The following is a 17150-nucleotide window of genomic DNA, read 5'->3' as shown; positions in this document are numbered from 1 at the left end:
GACCATATGAAATAGTCTGAAATGACCCAAACATTTCTGATGTATGATTCCTGCAACTCTCCTGGCCACACTGCTCTTTAAAGCTGGTGTGTAAGTGCTGAGGCATGTGCTAGCATCTGCTGCCACAAGCAGCCTTTTCTCTCAGAGACCATCTTTCCTGAAAAATAACTTTGTGGTGTCCCTGCTTCCTGTGCTCCCACTGACACCTTCATTACAGGCAGAGCAAGGTACTAATTTTTCCTGCTGGAGATCCTGAATATTCTCCTCATGCTCAGTATCAGCTGCTGCTTTGCCAACTGCTCTGCCAGCCCTGTGTGTTTGTAGGGCAAACCCCAGGGGCTGGCACAGCAGAAGGTATGGGATAAGCTGATGTCAGGGGGGGGAATAGGAATTCCCAAGGCATCTTAATTCTTTCTTGGCTGTGTGCATCTATCTGTATTTGACAGGCACAACCTGCCTCTCAGTGCCCTGAGACACTGTGGTGGGAAACAGAGAGTGTTTAACAGGATGTCTCGGTTTGGAAAGACAGGTGTCTGCTAAGGAAGGCAGGAGCCTCCCCTGAAACAGAGAATGTAAACCTCCTCCCTCTGAATTATTATGATTTTGAAATTAAGGAGCTCTCAGACAAAGATATGGGAGTAGGAATAACAGTTATTTATTAGGGAAGAAAATAAAAATGAAATAAACAATGCAGTGATACAAAACAACACTGCCAGAGTCAGAACAGGCCCTGACTCCCTGTGTTTCAGGGTGGTGGCAGCAGTCCCATCCCATGGGGGCTCAGCCCTCCTGCAGTGCCAGCTGTGGTTCTGCTGGAGCAGGGATCCCGCACAAGGGTGGAGTTTTCCTCTGAAGCTCCAGGGGTGCTGGAGATGGGCCTGGTTTTCCTCTGGGAATGCAGTGGCGAAGAAAGCTGCTCCTCTGGGAATGCAGTGGGCAAAGGCTGCTGTGGTGTTCCCAAGTGTCAGATTGTATCCAGGTAGGAATGCTTGGCTCCTCCCCTGGGCAGAGCATCTCCCAGAGGGATGATGGAATTTGATCAGCCATGCAGGGACACTCAGTGGCCATGAACAGAAGAGATCTCCTGGAGGGAGGATTGGCTGTGGGAGAGATAAAGAAAACTGCCCCATGAACAGAAGAGAACTGCTCCACCTCTGACAGATGGGAAAGAGAATGCACACGTCTTACAACCCAGGACACAGGAGCAAGCATGATGAGGGAAATCCTGTGGAGATACCACAGCACTGTCCTTAATGTGGGTATTAATTCACAAAGGGCCTCCTGTGACTTATAATGATTAACAGAAAGATCATGTGTTGATAACTGAAAAACCACGTGTTGATAACCTTCCAGATAAGCAAGGAGTTATGGTAAGGAACATTACAGCTGACATTAACTCTAGACTAAAATTAATGGTTGACATTCTCAGTGATTGAATTAGTAAAAATGGAAACATGTGGTGCAGCATTGGTCAGAGTGAGTGAGGAATATAACTCGAGAAGCTGTGATTGCAATTGTAAAACTTAATTCTGCTATTGAAAAATTAAGTAGTAGCCCTGAGTTGTACAAGTAACAGTTGTCCCACTGGCTGGCTAGCAAAGCAAGTGCTATATTTCAGCCAAATATAGCACTTGAGAACTATTTTCTTATCTTCTACTTCTTGCTCACAAAAAAAAAAATTAAAATACTCCACCCTAAGCAAGCTGATTAAGGTGTTTCGAGTGTCAATATTTTTGTTTAAAAGTGCATATTTTATGAGGATAAATGTTTTTGTAGAAATAGTCTTATTTCTTTCATGGAAAAGATTTTGGACGTTGATCAGGGACTGTTTGGACAAACATTACTGCCAGAGTGTCCAGCCTAATGCTTATGCCTGGACCAGGAAGTCTACAATGACAAAACTGAAGGCTGATTGCTGAAAAAACCCTACTTAGAATTTTTTTTGTTGTTTTTGTTATGCTTCGTTATATCCTAATGTCACAGGTCTGCACATGCCATGCTTTGCCAGAAGTCTCACTCTGTGGGTGCAGAGCTGTAATGGTGAGAGATCCCAAGAGATTCACTCCTTTTTCTGCTTGGACATGGGTCAGTTTGAGTGGGCTCCTACATCACTCCAGTGGACTTGTGCTAATCCTGTCTCAGACTGCTCGATGCCAAAAGAAGTTAAAAAATATATGAAATTCTAATTACACAAGAACAAGGAATAAATTTTCTAGTTAGATCAGAAAAGCATCCAGGCAGTATGTCCAGATATTAAGAGGTATTTTTGGGGAAGAGTATTGTGTGAAGAAGAAGCTAAAAAGAATAATTCATTTACACAAATTGAATAAATCCTCATTAAGCTCTGTAAAACTGATTAAATCAGAGTTATTTACTACACCACGCTTCTGAAACTGTAGTTAATAGGTTTTTTGGTTAAGTGGGCAAGGTTTGCAGCCAGAACTCTTATTAGTTCTGAGATTCCCTAATTAGCCTGTTCTCTATGGAACAGAGCTGCCAGCTTGGCACCTGGAATGTGCCCGTTTGTTGGGTCCTGCCTTGCTGGGACACAGGAGTCACCATGCCCTGCAGAAACCTCTGCTCTTGTGGTTATGTCAGGACTTAACAGATAACACTTCCAGCAGCATTTAAATCCTGCCGTTTTCCAAGTTGGTTCTGTGCCTGTGGAACTTCTGATAAAATTTGAGCAAAATTCACATAGCTGCTTTTAAATTGAAGGTATAGAAAAATGCACCTTTCCTCCTAAAAGTTACTGTCACCATCCCTTTTAGTCCCATGTTTCCATAACACAGTAACTTTGCAGAGAAAAATGTTTCAGATATTTATTTTGCACTAGGCTATGGCCCAAGCAGCATTTCAGGTAAGCTCTGTTCCTCCCTTGCAATGGTAAATCACCTCTGCTAATGAAGTATAAAGGCTATAGATGCTTGGTTGAGTCATGAATTTAAAGCAGAACAAGGTTTGCTCCCTCATGTGTAGGTATATATGTGTTTGTGTCCAAATAAAAGTATGCCAAGTGTTTGCCATGCTGTGTTTGTGTCATATCTGCAGGTTTAGGAATCATTGCAGCGGTTACCAAGTTTCCCTAAAACAAAACAAAACAAACAAAAAAAAAAAAAAAAAAAAACCAAAGTATTTGTAGAATTACTGGTTATATTAAGAAAACCTAAAAGACTATGAAAAATATGCTTGAGAACAACTGCCCAATTTTACCTCCCCAGGCCAAAATGCAAGCAGCATCTAGGTCATTCCTCCATTGATTTACTGAAGGGCAAATAATGTCAGACAGTTTTTAAACAAAAAAAAATATTTCAATTTTGTTTACCTCCTCAGCAGTCCAGTTGGATGTCAGCTACCATTTAGCTGGGCCAATAATATTGATATTTGATGTCAGTTCTTATTCATTACTGCACCCAAATGATGCAAAAGTCAGATCTCTCAGATGTTTCTATGGATAGCCAGATAAAGCCAGGGATGTCTGACTGCATCTAACAGACACAAACAAGAAAAGAACAGAATACAAAATCAAAAACCTATCCGGTCCTATTGTTATTTATGTATTCAAAGTGTTCACCTCTTTGCATAAACTCAAAGCCAGTTGCTTACAAAGGTTACCCAGTAATATCAAACATGTTCAATTATACATGCAAAAGGGCTAATAGGTTCTTCCTCTAGTTTATTTCTGTCTCCATGCATAAGAAATATAATTACAGAACTGAATTACATTTTAAGTACAGATTTTTATTATCATTAGTTAACCATTTTCAGGCCATCAAACACTGTTAGAAGTGGGAAAAAAATCTATTCCATCTCTCTGTCATGTCAAGGAACAAAATCTGTGTCAAAATACCCCCACTTCATTTGGTGGCAAACAGCTCTTTCTGATATTAGGAATCACTCTGAAAATTGTTCTGGAATTCACCTCTACATCCATTCTCTGACATAGTCATGTTATTCCCTAATTTTGGAAGTAAGTTTCCTGGAGTGCTCCCTCCCCTTGGCCATCCTCTCTGTGTTACCCACAGACCCTGCAGTTAGCACTGGGCTTGCTTTACACAGTATGTGCAGACCAGATAACATGTTGTGAGGACACTCGAGTAGAATGGGGTAGAAAAATGAATAGAATAGACTAGACTAGAATAGGTCCATCTTTTGATCAGTTTGAAAATTTTGGCTCTCCAACTCCAATACTCTTAATGTAGAAGTCTGGATAAATATGTCCAGCAGATAGCCTAGAAATAAAAATATTCCTCTGGATCTTACTGTGAGGAAGCTGCAATATGTAGGGACTTATTTAACTGTTAAAAGCCAAGGAAATTGAGAATGTATTGATTTGGAAGGGAGTGGCTCTCCTGAGTTACTGTTTCCCTGTGTCCTTGAGAAAAGAGACAGTCTCACAGCCAAGGCCCTTCAGTGGCATTAAAAAACCCACAAATCCAGGACTGATTTTTAAATGTCACATCTTGTTTGTGTCATTCAGTTTCCCATCACCATTTCAGGTTTCTCATCAGAGATCATTTGCAAAGAAAAACTCAGTAATAGATGTCACACACCTCGATAAGCCAAGGGCAGAGAAAAGCCACGTGCAGCAGCTGGTGGGCACTGAGAAACCTTCAGTGTCAGTAAATGCACGGGCTGCTGCTGGAGTTTGCCTCTGCACTCCTACATCACACAAAATGCAGTTCCTCCACTCTCTGCTTGTTTTGTCTTCCTGGGTTATTTTTGGATCAAAATCCCAGTTATAATTTCTTCTGGGGAAAAAAATCATTAAAACTCTTAGCCTAGCAGCTTGCTTCATCAAGGCACAAGTTGACTTTGAAAACATGGCATTACCTGTTTTTTCTATTCTCTCTAACATATATAAATACATTATATATAAATAAACATAAACCTGTTTGAAGATTCTAAACCCAATCCCGTCAAGTTTACAAACTCTAAAAATACACAGCTCAAGAAAATCTGCCTTGTTTTGTTTCAAGCCTTTGCATTATGAGATGTGAGATGAGCTCATTCTGCCACAGGACCTCTCTCCTCCAGCCTCAGGGTTTACATCCCTCTTTTGTTTGGACAGGGGTGGATTTGGGGCTGTCCTGTGCAGGCCAGGGTTTGGACTTTGATGAGCCTTGTGGGTCCCTTCCAAGCCAGGATATTCTGTGATTCTATGATTTAGCACAGAGTTGATTTTTTAGTTCTGATTTTACAGTCCCCTCTGGTGCTCTTTGTTGTCACCATTCAGGGACTCACAGTAAAGCCCAAACTATCTTGTACAATTCACCCAAACAAACGTGGGGAAGCTTAGATTTTAGAAGACCTTCTTTTGCTCTTCCTCATGGCTGGCTCTAGGAGAGTATTTCAAACCCATCAAGAAATTAATTCAGTACCCATCTAGAAATTCAGTGCCTGAAGGGAGCCTACAGGAAAGATGGAGAGAAACAAAGGCTTGGAGTGACAGGACAAGGGGGAATGGCTGCAAACTGACAGAGAGAAGGGTTAGATTGGATATTGGGAACAAATCCACATGATGATGTTGTAAAAGAGGAATGTGGGATAGGAAGCAAGGCAGGTGTCTGCCATCATGCTATCTCATTCATTTGTTTGGAACCAGCAGCAAATGAAATACTTAAATATTTAACTTTTCTAATTGAAGCTTTTAATCAGATTTTGCTCATGTAAATATTTGCACATGATGAAGCTTCGTCTCAACACTTGATGATAAAAATTTGGGGTAGTACACTGACATTTGGATTCAGACAGGTCTGTAAAGCCCAAGAAAAAAAAAAGTGGCATCATTTTTAGATGGCTTTGACATAGCTTGGGTTTGAGTAACTTTAAAGACTTCTAAAAATTCTTTAAAGAATTTTATATTCTAGGTCATATTGGCCCTTGAAAGATCCTCAGCAGAAACCGATAATAATTGACTATACAGTATTTTCTTTTATGTTTTCAGACTTTATATTTACAAATATAAACATACTGTTATGTCCATTTGCTGCTAACTAAATGAAACAGAGATTATCTCCTTTAATGTGATTTTGTTTGCTTATTTCTGTGTTCTGCAGTGAATGTGACCCTCTGTGTATACAGTACATGAAGCAAGTACTGTTTAGCATGCAGAACCACAAGCACTGTGGAAAACTTTGCCCTTCTTTCTTAGAGGAGAAGAATTAATTTGTGTATCCTAAGGAATAAGGATTTTTTCTAAATTGCATCTCCTGGCCCAGCACGCCAGCCTTTCCTGTGGCAGATGTACACCATGGGTCCAGACCCCTGCATAATTCATTTTTTACCAGCTGTTTCTTAAACTCTTCTTTTTGCAAAACAAACAAAATCAGAATGCAGAGGTCCACCTGGATTCTTTAAAATTCAACTTCCCAAGTGCAGTACGGTCCAATGTGCCTCTCTTTGTGGCATTTCATGGGAGATCATGTTCTAAAACACATGAGAAGCAGCACAGCATCTCCACCTTCTACCCTGTGACTCTGTCATGTGACAGTGACGTTTTTGACAAATTGTGGAACTTTTACCTGTTCTGCTGTTGCTGTCACTGCCTGGACTGGGAACCACTGAGTTGTGAGGCCTGAGACACCTCTTGAAATAGATGCTATTGGATTTGCATTGGTTACCAATGGGCAAGGAACGGCTCTTCCAACAACATTTGTGCAAAGCTGTCTTCAAAAGGGCTTAAATTACATGTGGGGTAGAGAAATGGGATTAGTTTAGACCGGTGGGTTGTATTTGGTAAGAATACATTTAGCACTTATCAAATCGTGGTCAAAGGGAAGCAGGGTGGCTAGAACAGCGCTGGATCTGTGGTGCAAATGATGTGGCTTTGTAGAATACCAAACTAGATTTAAAATGAATTTATGCAAGCATGAAAGTAGGACCAACTTTGGAAAGGCTTCTCTGTTATGAAAATGCAATTAATCTGTGGTTGAATAAATATCACTGTTAGAAGGTACATGAATATCAGATTGATTTAATCTGAAAATAATTGAGAACGCACAGCTGAATTCCATCAGGGGTAGGAATGCATATTGTTTTGGTGCTGTGTTGGGTTTGCAGGTCAAAGTTTGCCATGCAGACAGACGGCGCCATTTCAGGCAGGCCATGGCTCAGTCACGGCCATGTCAGGGCTCTCAGCAGGCTCTGGATCGGCTGCCGCCATTTCAGGCAGGCCATGGCTCAGTCACGGCCCTGTCAGGGCCCTCAGCAGGCTCTGGATCGGCTGCCGCCATTTCAGGCAGGCCATGGCTCAGTCACAGCCCTGTCAGGGCCCTCAGCAGGCTCTGGATCGGCTGCCGCCATTTTAGGCAGGCCATGGCTCAGTCACGGCCATGTCAAGGCTCTCAGCTGGCTCTGGATCGGCTGCCGCCATTTCAGGGCAGGCCATGGCTCAGTCACGGCCCTGTCAGGGCTCTCAGCAGGCTCTGGATCAGCTGCCGCCATTTCAGGCAGGCCATGGCTCAGTCGCTGCCATTAGGGACAGGCCATAGGTCGGCCACCACCATTTCAGTGGCCCAGAGGCTGTCAAGGACTCAAGGTGACAGAGGAATAGAGCAGTGGCCATCCTGGTGGTTTTGAGCCAGTCAGCCATTTCTCTGGTCTCCTATAGACGTCTGTAGGGTCTGTGAGAACTCTCAGGTCAGTGAGGACCATGGGGGCTGTGAGGGCTGTGGTGGGTGTGGGGGCTCTGAGGGCTGGGAAGGCTTTGAGATCTGTGAGGGCTGTGGGCTCTGAGGGCTGTGATGGGTTTGGGATCTATGAGGGATGTGAGATGTGGGGTCTGTGGGGGCCATGAAGGCTGTGGGGGCCGTTGGAGCAGTGGAGACCGTGAGGGCTTTGAGGGCCATGGGGACGGTGAGATCCATGAGGGTGGAATGCCCTGTCCCGCTTGGTGGGCTCAGGAGAGGGTGGTTTGATTTAATCTGGGCATGGGAAAAACAATAAAATTTTCAGGTGGTTCAATAACAAACTTTGACTTGCAAACTTTAGAACGTTGATGTAGAATAAGGTACTTGGCAAAATTTAAAACCACATCCAGACTGAGTAAGGCACTTCAGGAACTTTAACATTCCCAGACATGACAAGGCATGTGAGAAGGCATTGACTGGAATTTTTCAGTTGGGCTTACAAATATATCTTAAGAAGGAGAAGAAAGAGACAGAGCTCATCCTGTTTCCACCCCACTTCCCACCTGGTTGTTTTGAGCCTGTTAACCATTCCTCTGGTCTCCTACATAAATTAAATAATTTTTTTCCCAGGTCAAGTCTACTTTGTCCATGGCAGTGCTTGGTGAGTGATATCACCCTGTCTTTAATCCAACCCACAAAACATTTGTTCTGTTTCTCTCTATCCTGTCTAGCTGAGGCAGGGAATCACAGGGTGGGTTTGGGGGACACCTGGGACTCAGCAGTGTTAGCCCACCATAGATATTTAGCTGGTTTTTTGTAGTTCTCAAAATAATGGGATGAGATTTGTTGAACTGATCATTCTTTCACCCGAAAGACATTAAAACTGTGAGAGAGATTCATACACTTAACTGGAGTTCAAAATTGGGTAAGCTTCTGTGAATACATTTCTAATTTTCTTTGTGCATTTAGTTCCCCTTACTAAACACCCAAAGACAAGGTAAGGAGGCAAATATTATGTTGGACTCGATGATCTTAGAGGTCTATTTCAAACTAAATGATTCCTTAATTTTGTGTGTTCTTTTGGTGGTTTCTCTTTAAAAAAAGCACATGTACTTTACTGACACTCATTTTCTTTCAGTGACTTAGATGTTCTGCATTTTAAAAGGAACAATTTTGCATTTCAGCAATAGATCTCTTGCCACTAATTCTAATTTATGAATTTAAGAAAGTATGTATTATATCTATATTTTAACATTACTGAAGTGAATAGTACTAAGTTTTTCACATTTGGAACTGAATGTCAAAAAAATCTCTGTGCACAAACATGGTGTTGCTCAGGAATTCTTATGCTTGCTGCTCTCAGGGGTATCTAATCAGGTAGTGATGGCACCTAACTTTACTTTAGTCATGGTATCTCCCAAAAATACAGAGAGAAGCCAATAATGGCAGTTATCATTCATCTGCACAGCACCCGGAATTCAGACCCTTCTATGATGGTGAAAGGGAAAAACAACACTGATTATTTTAAACCTCTCTGCAAAAGCTGTTGCTCCCTTTGCAGCACCGTTTCAAGTGCAATGTCAACTACTGTGAGCAGGAACTCTGCAGGGAGTGCAGTGGTTTCTTATGTAAATTTATGCAAAGGGTTTCTGCAATCCTAGCATGTGTTGAGCTCCTCAAACACACCACCAGGCACTTCCTGCTCCTTGATGTGACAAAGGGAACAGAGATTCCCTGGTTTCACACAGCAAGGGGAAAGCCTGCAGAGTGCATGTACACAGACTAGAGACCCGTGATCCGTGGTTGTTTTTGAAAGTCAGTAGAATTGGAAACTGCTGCAGCAAAGTTCTGCCATTCCCATAGATTACTTCTAGTGGAGCTCCTCTTTTGGAGGGCACAAGGGGTGTTCTGAGTCTCCATATGATGCCCTCTGAAGGCTGACCTAGAACAGAGGCTCAACAGAGTTAAAGAATAAAGCAGGGATTTATTAAAAGGCCTCAACGGATCCACCTTGGGCAGCACAAGAGCCCAGCCAGGGCTGCACCCAAGATGAACCAAAATGGTCACAAAATGGACAAGTGCTCACGGGGTCTCACACTTCTATAAGTTCTGGTCCATTTGCGTATTGGAGTTAATTGTCCAATTACAGCTTTAGGTTATGCAGTTCCATCCTTCTTGTTTTTCTCTCTTCAGTCCACATTGTTCATGCTTTTGGGTCTGAGATTTGGATCATTTGTCCTTGGTCCCCAGCTAGAGAAGGAATTGTTTTGTCTCCCTGCTCTGTGCAGAGAGCTCACCATGCCCTAATACGAAGCTCAGAACTACACACTAAAGCAGCACAGAATCTGAAAACTATAAAAGCTAAAACCTGAAGCATCACGTATGCTCTGAAAGCAACAATGGCTACCTTCTTAGGTCAACTTCTACTAGTTCTACTCAGTGCAAAATCAGGAGTTGTTCATTGACAGCTGCTAAGAAATTTGGAGGATTCTTCTGCAGGAACTAACAGTGGAGCTTTGAGATTATTGTTTTTGCATCAATATCTTGCGTTCTCCTCACCCCCACAAGAGCTGGTGTCTCACCAGTTCCTGGCTATTCAAAGCTGTAAAAAAGTCACTGGGAGTGAGGGCCAGAGCCCAGTTTCATGAGCTCTGGGTTTTTGAAATATAGCTGGTCCTCTGCAACTTTGATCACAATGCAGAACTCAAAACTATAAAAGGAAAAAGGTAGGAAAAAAGCAGATGTGAAAACACTGACACTGCTTGTTAATAACCGTTCATCGCTGCTTTCCCCTACTCTGGATACACATAATTGTTAAAAATGGACCACTGCGCTTTGGAAGTGTAATCAGTGTAGCTCTGTACTTTTGCCAGGCTAAGTAATTCCATGGCTTTCTAAAAATATGCTATTTTCATTTGAGCTGTGATGTTTTAAGCATGATATTTCAAAAATGGGTGGTGATTGATTAGTCATTAGTCTAATAATGGACTGCATCTACATTTTTCCTCCATCTTTATCATATTTTACATAATTCATTTGGATTAATTGGACATTAGAATCTTTTTCCTTGAAACCACTACAGCACTTCACCCACCTCTGCCTGGATTCTCTTGGGATCCCTCTGCTCTTCCTCACTGCTGCTCCACAGTGGGATGGGGTGGCACAGGGACAGGGCTCTGGACGCCTTACCAGTGTTTCTCATTATTTTTATGGAAAGTATTTAGTTTTTGCATTGCCACAAGGCCTGAGGTAATAACTCTCCTCAGGTTTCTGATGTGCTTCATGCTGTAAATGTGGGAGGTAATGACTCCTTCTCTTAAAAACATTCACTTGAATGTGTATGAAATGGGGGTACAGTTAAGTGATTTAGGAGATGTCCCATGGGGAGCCTTAGAAATGCAGCTCATTGGAGCCTCTGTTTGTTCCTCATGTGGCCACCTTGCCTACTGGCACTTAATGGTGAGGAGTTCCCACCAGCTTTGTGCACACAGAACAAAACTCCTTTTGCTGGCTTCAGAGCCTGGGAACAGGACTGGCAGGACAGTAAGAAACTCATCAGCCCTTTGTCATGCCTGAGCTCAAGCAGGTTCCCAGGAGTAATGGAAAGGGGCAGTAATTATTATTATAAAGCTTCTCTCTGGCTGGGAAGGGGCCTACCATGGATCTGTTGCCACTGGGGTTGATGCAAATGTCAAAGTCATCACAGAAGTCCCTTAAAACACACCTCATCCAGCTGCATGTGTCCTGAAAACAAAGATTGCAAGGCAGTGAACTTGTCATGGTGAAAAGGAGTTGCTGTTCAGTCACCGCTTCGCCTTTTTAAAAATACTTGCAAAAGGTGATGGAAAAGCTACTGACCTGCCTTTAACTGTAAAGAGGATGCTCCTGGGAGGAGTCCACTGCAGTTTAAATTAGATAAAGCAGCTTGATGTGGTTCATGTATTATTGATCTTTCAGCAATAAATCCAGAGGTGTGTTTATAAGCAAGAGACATAATTATGCAGATTTTCATCCTTCTCACAGGTGTGAAACAGCAGTTTTCAGGGAATATTTACCTAAAGTGTACCTGGTGATTAGTCCCATTGCTAGTCATTAATACTTAGAAGGAAAAAAATGCATTTTTAAAGAAAAGAGAAGAAGGGAATAGATTTTTTAAAAACTTAGTGGAAACTAAATAAATCTTTTCATTCCTGATGTAGCAATTATTTGGTTTGTTGCAAGTGTCAGTTGAGATTGGAATTGTGATGTATATGGAGCTGAGCATGTCCATTTTTAATGGGAGGTATTCTGGAATATAAAGATGTTCATTAAGTTGGCAGGAAGGTAAAGAGTGGAAGATGTAACTGTGAAGGCAATTAAAGGACTTGCAAAGTCCTTTAAGTAGAGCCTGGAACAGAGCCAGCCTTTGAATGCAAACTAATTGAATCCTTGTATAAATTCTTTAATTACTCCAGCGTGCACACACGAAACAGTACCAGCTTGATTCTATAGACTAGGCAGCAAGTCTGACCAGTTTTATAGAATCATTCTACATGCTCTCTGATTAAAGGAGCTAATGAAACTGGGCTGAGCAGCAGCAAATGTAGTGTGAATGGAAATCAGAACAAAGGGAATCTGCTCTTGCACCTCTTCTTCTTGGAACTCATTGTCTCCTCCTTTTACATGTAGGAAATCAGTCAAGCCCTGATGGTCCACCACGCTGTTCAGTAAAATACGGCATCCAAAATACATCATAAAAAAAGACTTTAGTGTGGTGAGAAACAACAAGAAGAAAACCATGAGCAAAGCAGGGGGTTCTTCAATGAATGACTAAAATAATAACTGTAGCAGGGATGAAAAAGCCAAAAGCTCACAGGAGAATTTAAAGTGATTCTGCCTTAAAAGCTTCTGAAAATGGCCCATGGCCAGATGGAAACGAGTTCATTTAACATATGACTTATCCTTTTCTTTTTCTTTGAATGGTGTGTAACTCCAAATAATTTTTCAGCTTGGTTACAGTCCTGGTTTATTTCTTCCTATTGCAAAGTTGTTATTCCCCATCTCCAGCTCACTTGATTTGGATAAGGTGTGGAATAGAGCGAAGAAGTGCTGAAGTGTAATAGCCAGCTCACTAACAAAATCATTATGTGATGTTCTCAGTGCAGCAGCTGCCTCGGGATCAGTGATAATTAATGCATTTAGTAATAAGTCTGTGGGCAGAGTGTGTCAAGGCTGATCAAATACCTGTTTGTGTATGTTGATACGTTGCCACCAGAAGTCTGTTTTCTTACTTCTGTTTCCTGATGAGGTGTGCTGTCTAATCACAGAAATCAGGCCAAATACACTGCTGGCTGTTACATTTTACACACACTTTGTTTATACCAGGCCTCTGGGAGGAAGTTGTTAAAATGTCTGCAGGCTTGTGACAGCAAGAACGAGTTGATCTTTGCCACTGAGACAGTGTGTGAACCCTCTGGAGCAGAACCATCTTGTCTAGGTCACCCAGCATGCAGCACAATGGGATGATCCTAGGGCAGGTTTCTCCAGCACTGCTGCTCTTCAAGGATCAGAGGGCTCATCCTTTCCAGTGTGTTCACAGATCCCAGAATCACAGAATAGTCTGATTTGGAAGGGACCCCCGAGGATCATGGAGTCCAACTCTTCAGTGAGTAGCCCATGCAGGGGCTGAACCCACAGCCTTGGTCCTATTAACCCCAGGCCCTGGCCAAGTGAGCCCAGAACAAGTGAGGGTAGTGCAGTACATCCAGCACCCATAAACAGTTGGGCTGTGGAAATTCCTGCCAGAGAGGAGGTTTGTTCACCTAAGGGGTCTGTAGTAGTAATGGGAGAAAGTAAACATGGCAGAGAATGGGATGGCAGGATTGTGAGATAGGGGGGAATGGGTCTTGTGCTGTGCCAGCTACTGTAGCAAAATTAATGAATAGAAGGGAAAACCTGTAGTGCAAGTAAATGAGAGTGTTTTCCTCATAATTATGCCACTAGTAACGATGCCCACATCAGGGCCAGTGAGAAGGTCAAAGTCAGCTCTCCATTCTCAGTCACTTTGCAGCAGGGACTGTCTCTGATCAATGTTTGCATAATATCTGTTCCAGGGATGCATTCCCAGTGCTCCTATGATCTATCAGCTGGGCAGTGCTGTTGCTTACAGGAGAAATGTCATATTGAAAATCCATGGGTGCAACTGTAGGTGGCACAGGGAGGAGTCACAGAGCACCCACTGGAGTGTCTCCTGTAACTGCCCTGAGTGGATTATGTGCAGCCTCACTCAGGTGGGCTGTCCATTGATCTGGGTCAGAAGTGCTGAGCTACCCAAGCTGTAATTAAGCAGATTTATTGAACTCATTTATTGGACACATACTAAACAAGTGTGAAGGTGCATGTTCTAAACCAAACCAAAACTACCACTCACACACACACCCAAAATAATTTTTTTGTTTAAATGTCTCTCTGGATAGAAAAAAAAAATCCAGAGTAAAATGCAATCTATGTCAAAGTCATATTAAAGGATATGAAATAATGGGTGTAAAGGATACTGGTGGTTTCCAAAGTGGGCCATTGATAGAGATGGATATCATCTTTGCAGAAGAAGGTGAAAAGAGAGGCTGGTGAAGTGTGAAGAGCTGGTCCAGAAGCCAAGTATTTATGCTGGGGAATGGAGGGATCTTTGTACACACATAATCATTTCCTCTTTCCTTTACTGGAGTGATGGGTGATGACCTAAGGGAAGGAGACATCCCACTCTGTAGTTACTCCTGTGTGCCAGCTCTGTCAACAGCTCTGATCAGCTGAGATGTGCATCTCTAGCCCCTCTGAATGTGATATCATTCCAAAATTGGTGATCAGTTTGGCAGGAGTTGCTTTATAAACATCAGCAATGGGTGTATGCATAATTAATGCAGGCTCAATGCTATCTGGAAAGGGCGGGAAGGAGAGAAGGAAGGGCTAATTATTTATAGTCCAAGAAAATAGTGTCCAAGTGGGATGTGGATGACACAGTAATTGAAATTCATCAGGGACAGGCAAGAAGGGAGTTTTGCTGCAAAACCCCACTTTTATTTAACCTTAAGGACACAGGTTGCATGTGAACAAGCACTTATACACTGCTATTATACTCATGGGCTGCTTTGGGTCAGCATCATGAGGTGGATGGGCAATTGCTGCTGATGACTTTAGCACTTGGAACACAGCAAATGTATGAAAACACTGCTTGCAGGAGGAAGGGACTGGATTTGATGACTCCTCAAGTCTCATATCCACAATGATGGGGTCTTTAACCCCAAATTAAGAATTTGCTTTCCTGAGATCCAGTTCAAGCCATACAACAGTCTGGAGTGTAGTTGTTGTATTTTGGAGTTTTTTGTTGTTTGTTTCCCAGCCAACCTGCTTGCCCTCATCCTTTGTACAGGCTGAACTTGGTGGAAGGATCCAGATGAAATGAAGGGGAACTCAGTGGGCATAGCTGGTGAGACAGTTCAAAGAGCCAAGATGCTCATGGCACTGTGTTGGGTGGGGTATAGTTGTAGTTACTGATTTTTTTTTGCAAAACAGCAGGTGCTGAGAGCCTGGCTGCTGAATTCTCCGAGCAATGATTACTTTGTTTCTTGGTGTTAAGTCTGTATTAGTCCCTGTAACAAGCCAGAATGGAGTTTTGACATTTAGATCTCCTCCAAATGAACCTAAAGCTTTCATTACACTTACACCAGGATAGTGTTTTGCAAGCCATTAGTTTCTAGTTGAGAAGCTGATGGATATTTTAAGATCTTAAATCCTCTATTTGCTAGAAAGCACCACACATTTTATTGTAGGTACTATTTATGTGGAAGATGTAAAAAAGAATTTATTTTTTTTAAATCATGGATGCAGTATCTGACCCATGTTTCAGCTGATTTTTAGTCCCATATCATTGTGATTCCCCTTCCAAACAATATTCTTTAATACACTCTTGCACTTGCACAAATTGTAGAAGACATTGGTAACTATGAGTGCACACCAGCTGAACTGCCTTAGGGATTTTAATCTTTATTTAGGAGGTTCAAATGAAAAGTAAATGTTTCTACATGGGTAGCTGGGCAGCTCTTTCTGTTCTAGTGGGAGGAATTAGCTGAACAAAGTTATGTTTGGGCATCCTTTACCCTGCCTTCTTTCATTTTTGCATTTATTTATATGCTACATAATAAAAAAACTCTTTTTAGGTAGGGGTTTGGTTTTTGGGGGGAGAGAGGTTGTTTAGGGTTTGTTTTTTTCTTGTGGGGTAGGGTGTTTTTTGTTTGGGTTTTTTGTTTGTTTGTGGAGGTCTTGTTTGTTTCTTTGTTTTGGTTTTGGTTAATATTGAACAGAGGCATGGGAGACATGGTCCTGCTCTCTTTCCTTGCATAGTCCCTGCATGTTTCTGGCTCATTGAAAGGAGGGAGTTTCTCACAGAATCACAGAATATTCTGAGCTGGAAGGAAACCAGAAGGATCATCCAATGCGACCCTGAAGTGAATGGGGAGTTGTCCCTTAGCATGTCTGTGGAATACACAGCAGGGAAGGAGTGTGTTCTGTTCTCATCTTATTCTTCTCATGGAAAACATGTGAAAATCAGGGCTAAAAGGCCAATCCTGTGGCTGCATGGGAAGAAAGAACCACAAGGCCTGTTCTTAGGGGACACTGGTGCCAGAATTGAGGATGACCTTTTTCTCCTTTGTACTTCCAGTTTCTCCTGAACTGGTCTCTTTAGAAGTCACAGTGTCTTGTTGGTATTCAATCCAACAGAGCTGATAAGAGGCTGTGATAACCTCACATATAACAGGTTATTTATTTCTTTGTTTAACTCCAGTTGCTGTGTGTGGCTGGCCAGCCCTGTGCCAGAGGCTTTGCTGTTGACAGAGGGACAGAAGCAATGCCTTGACCTTGTTTCCATCTCTGGCAGGGGGACAGCATTGCTTCCTGTGACACCTCCGGCGTGCTGAAGCTCTGGGACATGCGGAGGTTGCTCCCTGTTCTCTCCCTCGACGCAGGTCCCCATCCTGCCAACCAGGTGGCCTTTCATCGCTCTGGTAGGCTTCTAAAACAACTTTTCCTCACTAAAACATGGTTTGTTTTGCAATCTCTCTGATCTCTGTGTAGTTTTGGAGCCAGATAACGTGTGAAGCAGCACAGATGTGTTAATATTGAATAAGAAATGCTTGATTGAGGCAGTGATCAATACGTTTGTTTTTGATGGACTAAACTGCCAAGTTGGACTACTGCTCCATTTATATAAAATGAAAAATGGACGATAACAAAAAGTACAAATAATTGCAATGTTATTACATAAAATACAGAACTGATCCATGGGGGTAAAAAGCTTAGTGAGATCACCCGTGTTCCAGTGGTGTTTATTCTCCATTACTGTTCTTTTATTTGCTTATTCTAGAATTGCATTTCATAACAATCTTGCAAAGTCCTCTTATAAGTGCCTCAGAACCTCATCGTGCTGACAGGGCTGCTTGCTAGGCACAAGGAATTGAATTAACCAGTTATTTTTCATCATCAACC

General features: G+C 42.3%; 1 protein-coding gene and 1 long non-coding RNA gene across 4 annotated transcripts in view; one reads left to right on the top strand and one right to left on the bottom strand.

Annotated features, from left to right (window-relative positions):
- SPAG16 (sperm associated antigen 16) overlaps positions 1-17150 on the top strand; it is a 360034-nt gene that overhangs the window by 239622 nt on the left and 103262 nt on the right. For all 3 annotated transcript variants that reach the window (XM_064433595.1, XM_064433594.1, XM_064433596.1), the window contains exon 15: positions 16543-16669. In XM_064433595.1, the coding sequence (XP_064289665.1) occupies positions 16543-16669 (127 nt within the window). The remainder of the gene's footprint in view (positions 1-16542; positions 16670-17150) is intronic.
- LOC135308549 (uncharacterized) lies at positions 3372-6679 on the bottom strand. The gene is made up of 3 exons (XR_010368952.1): positions 6348-6679; positions 4554-4751; positions 3372-3488 (listed from the first exon to the last, which is right to left on the bottom strand). It is a non-coding gene; the product is annotated as an uncharacterized LOC135308549 (long non-coding RNA).

This window comes from Passer domesticus, chromosome 10, assembly GCF_036417665.1.
Source record: "Passer domesticus isolate bPasDom1 chromosome 10, bPasDom1.hap1, whole genome shotgun sequence".
NCBI lineage: Eukaryota > Metazoa > Chordata > Aves > Passeriformes > Passeridae > Passer > Passer domesticus.
This window is presented reverse-complemented; position numbering and strand designations above follow the sequence as displayed.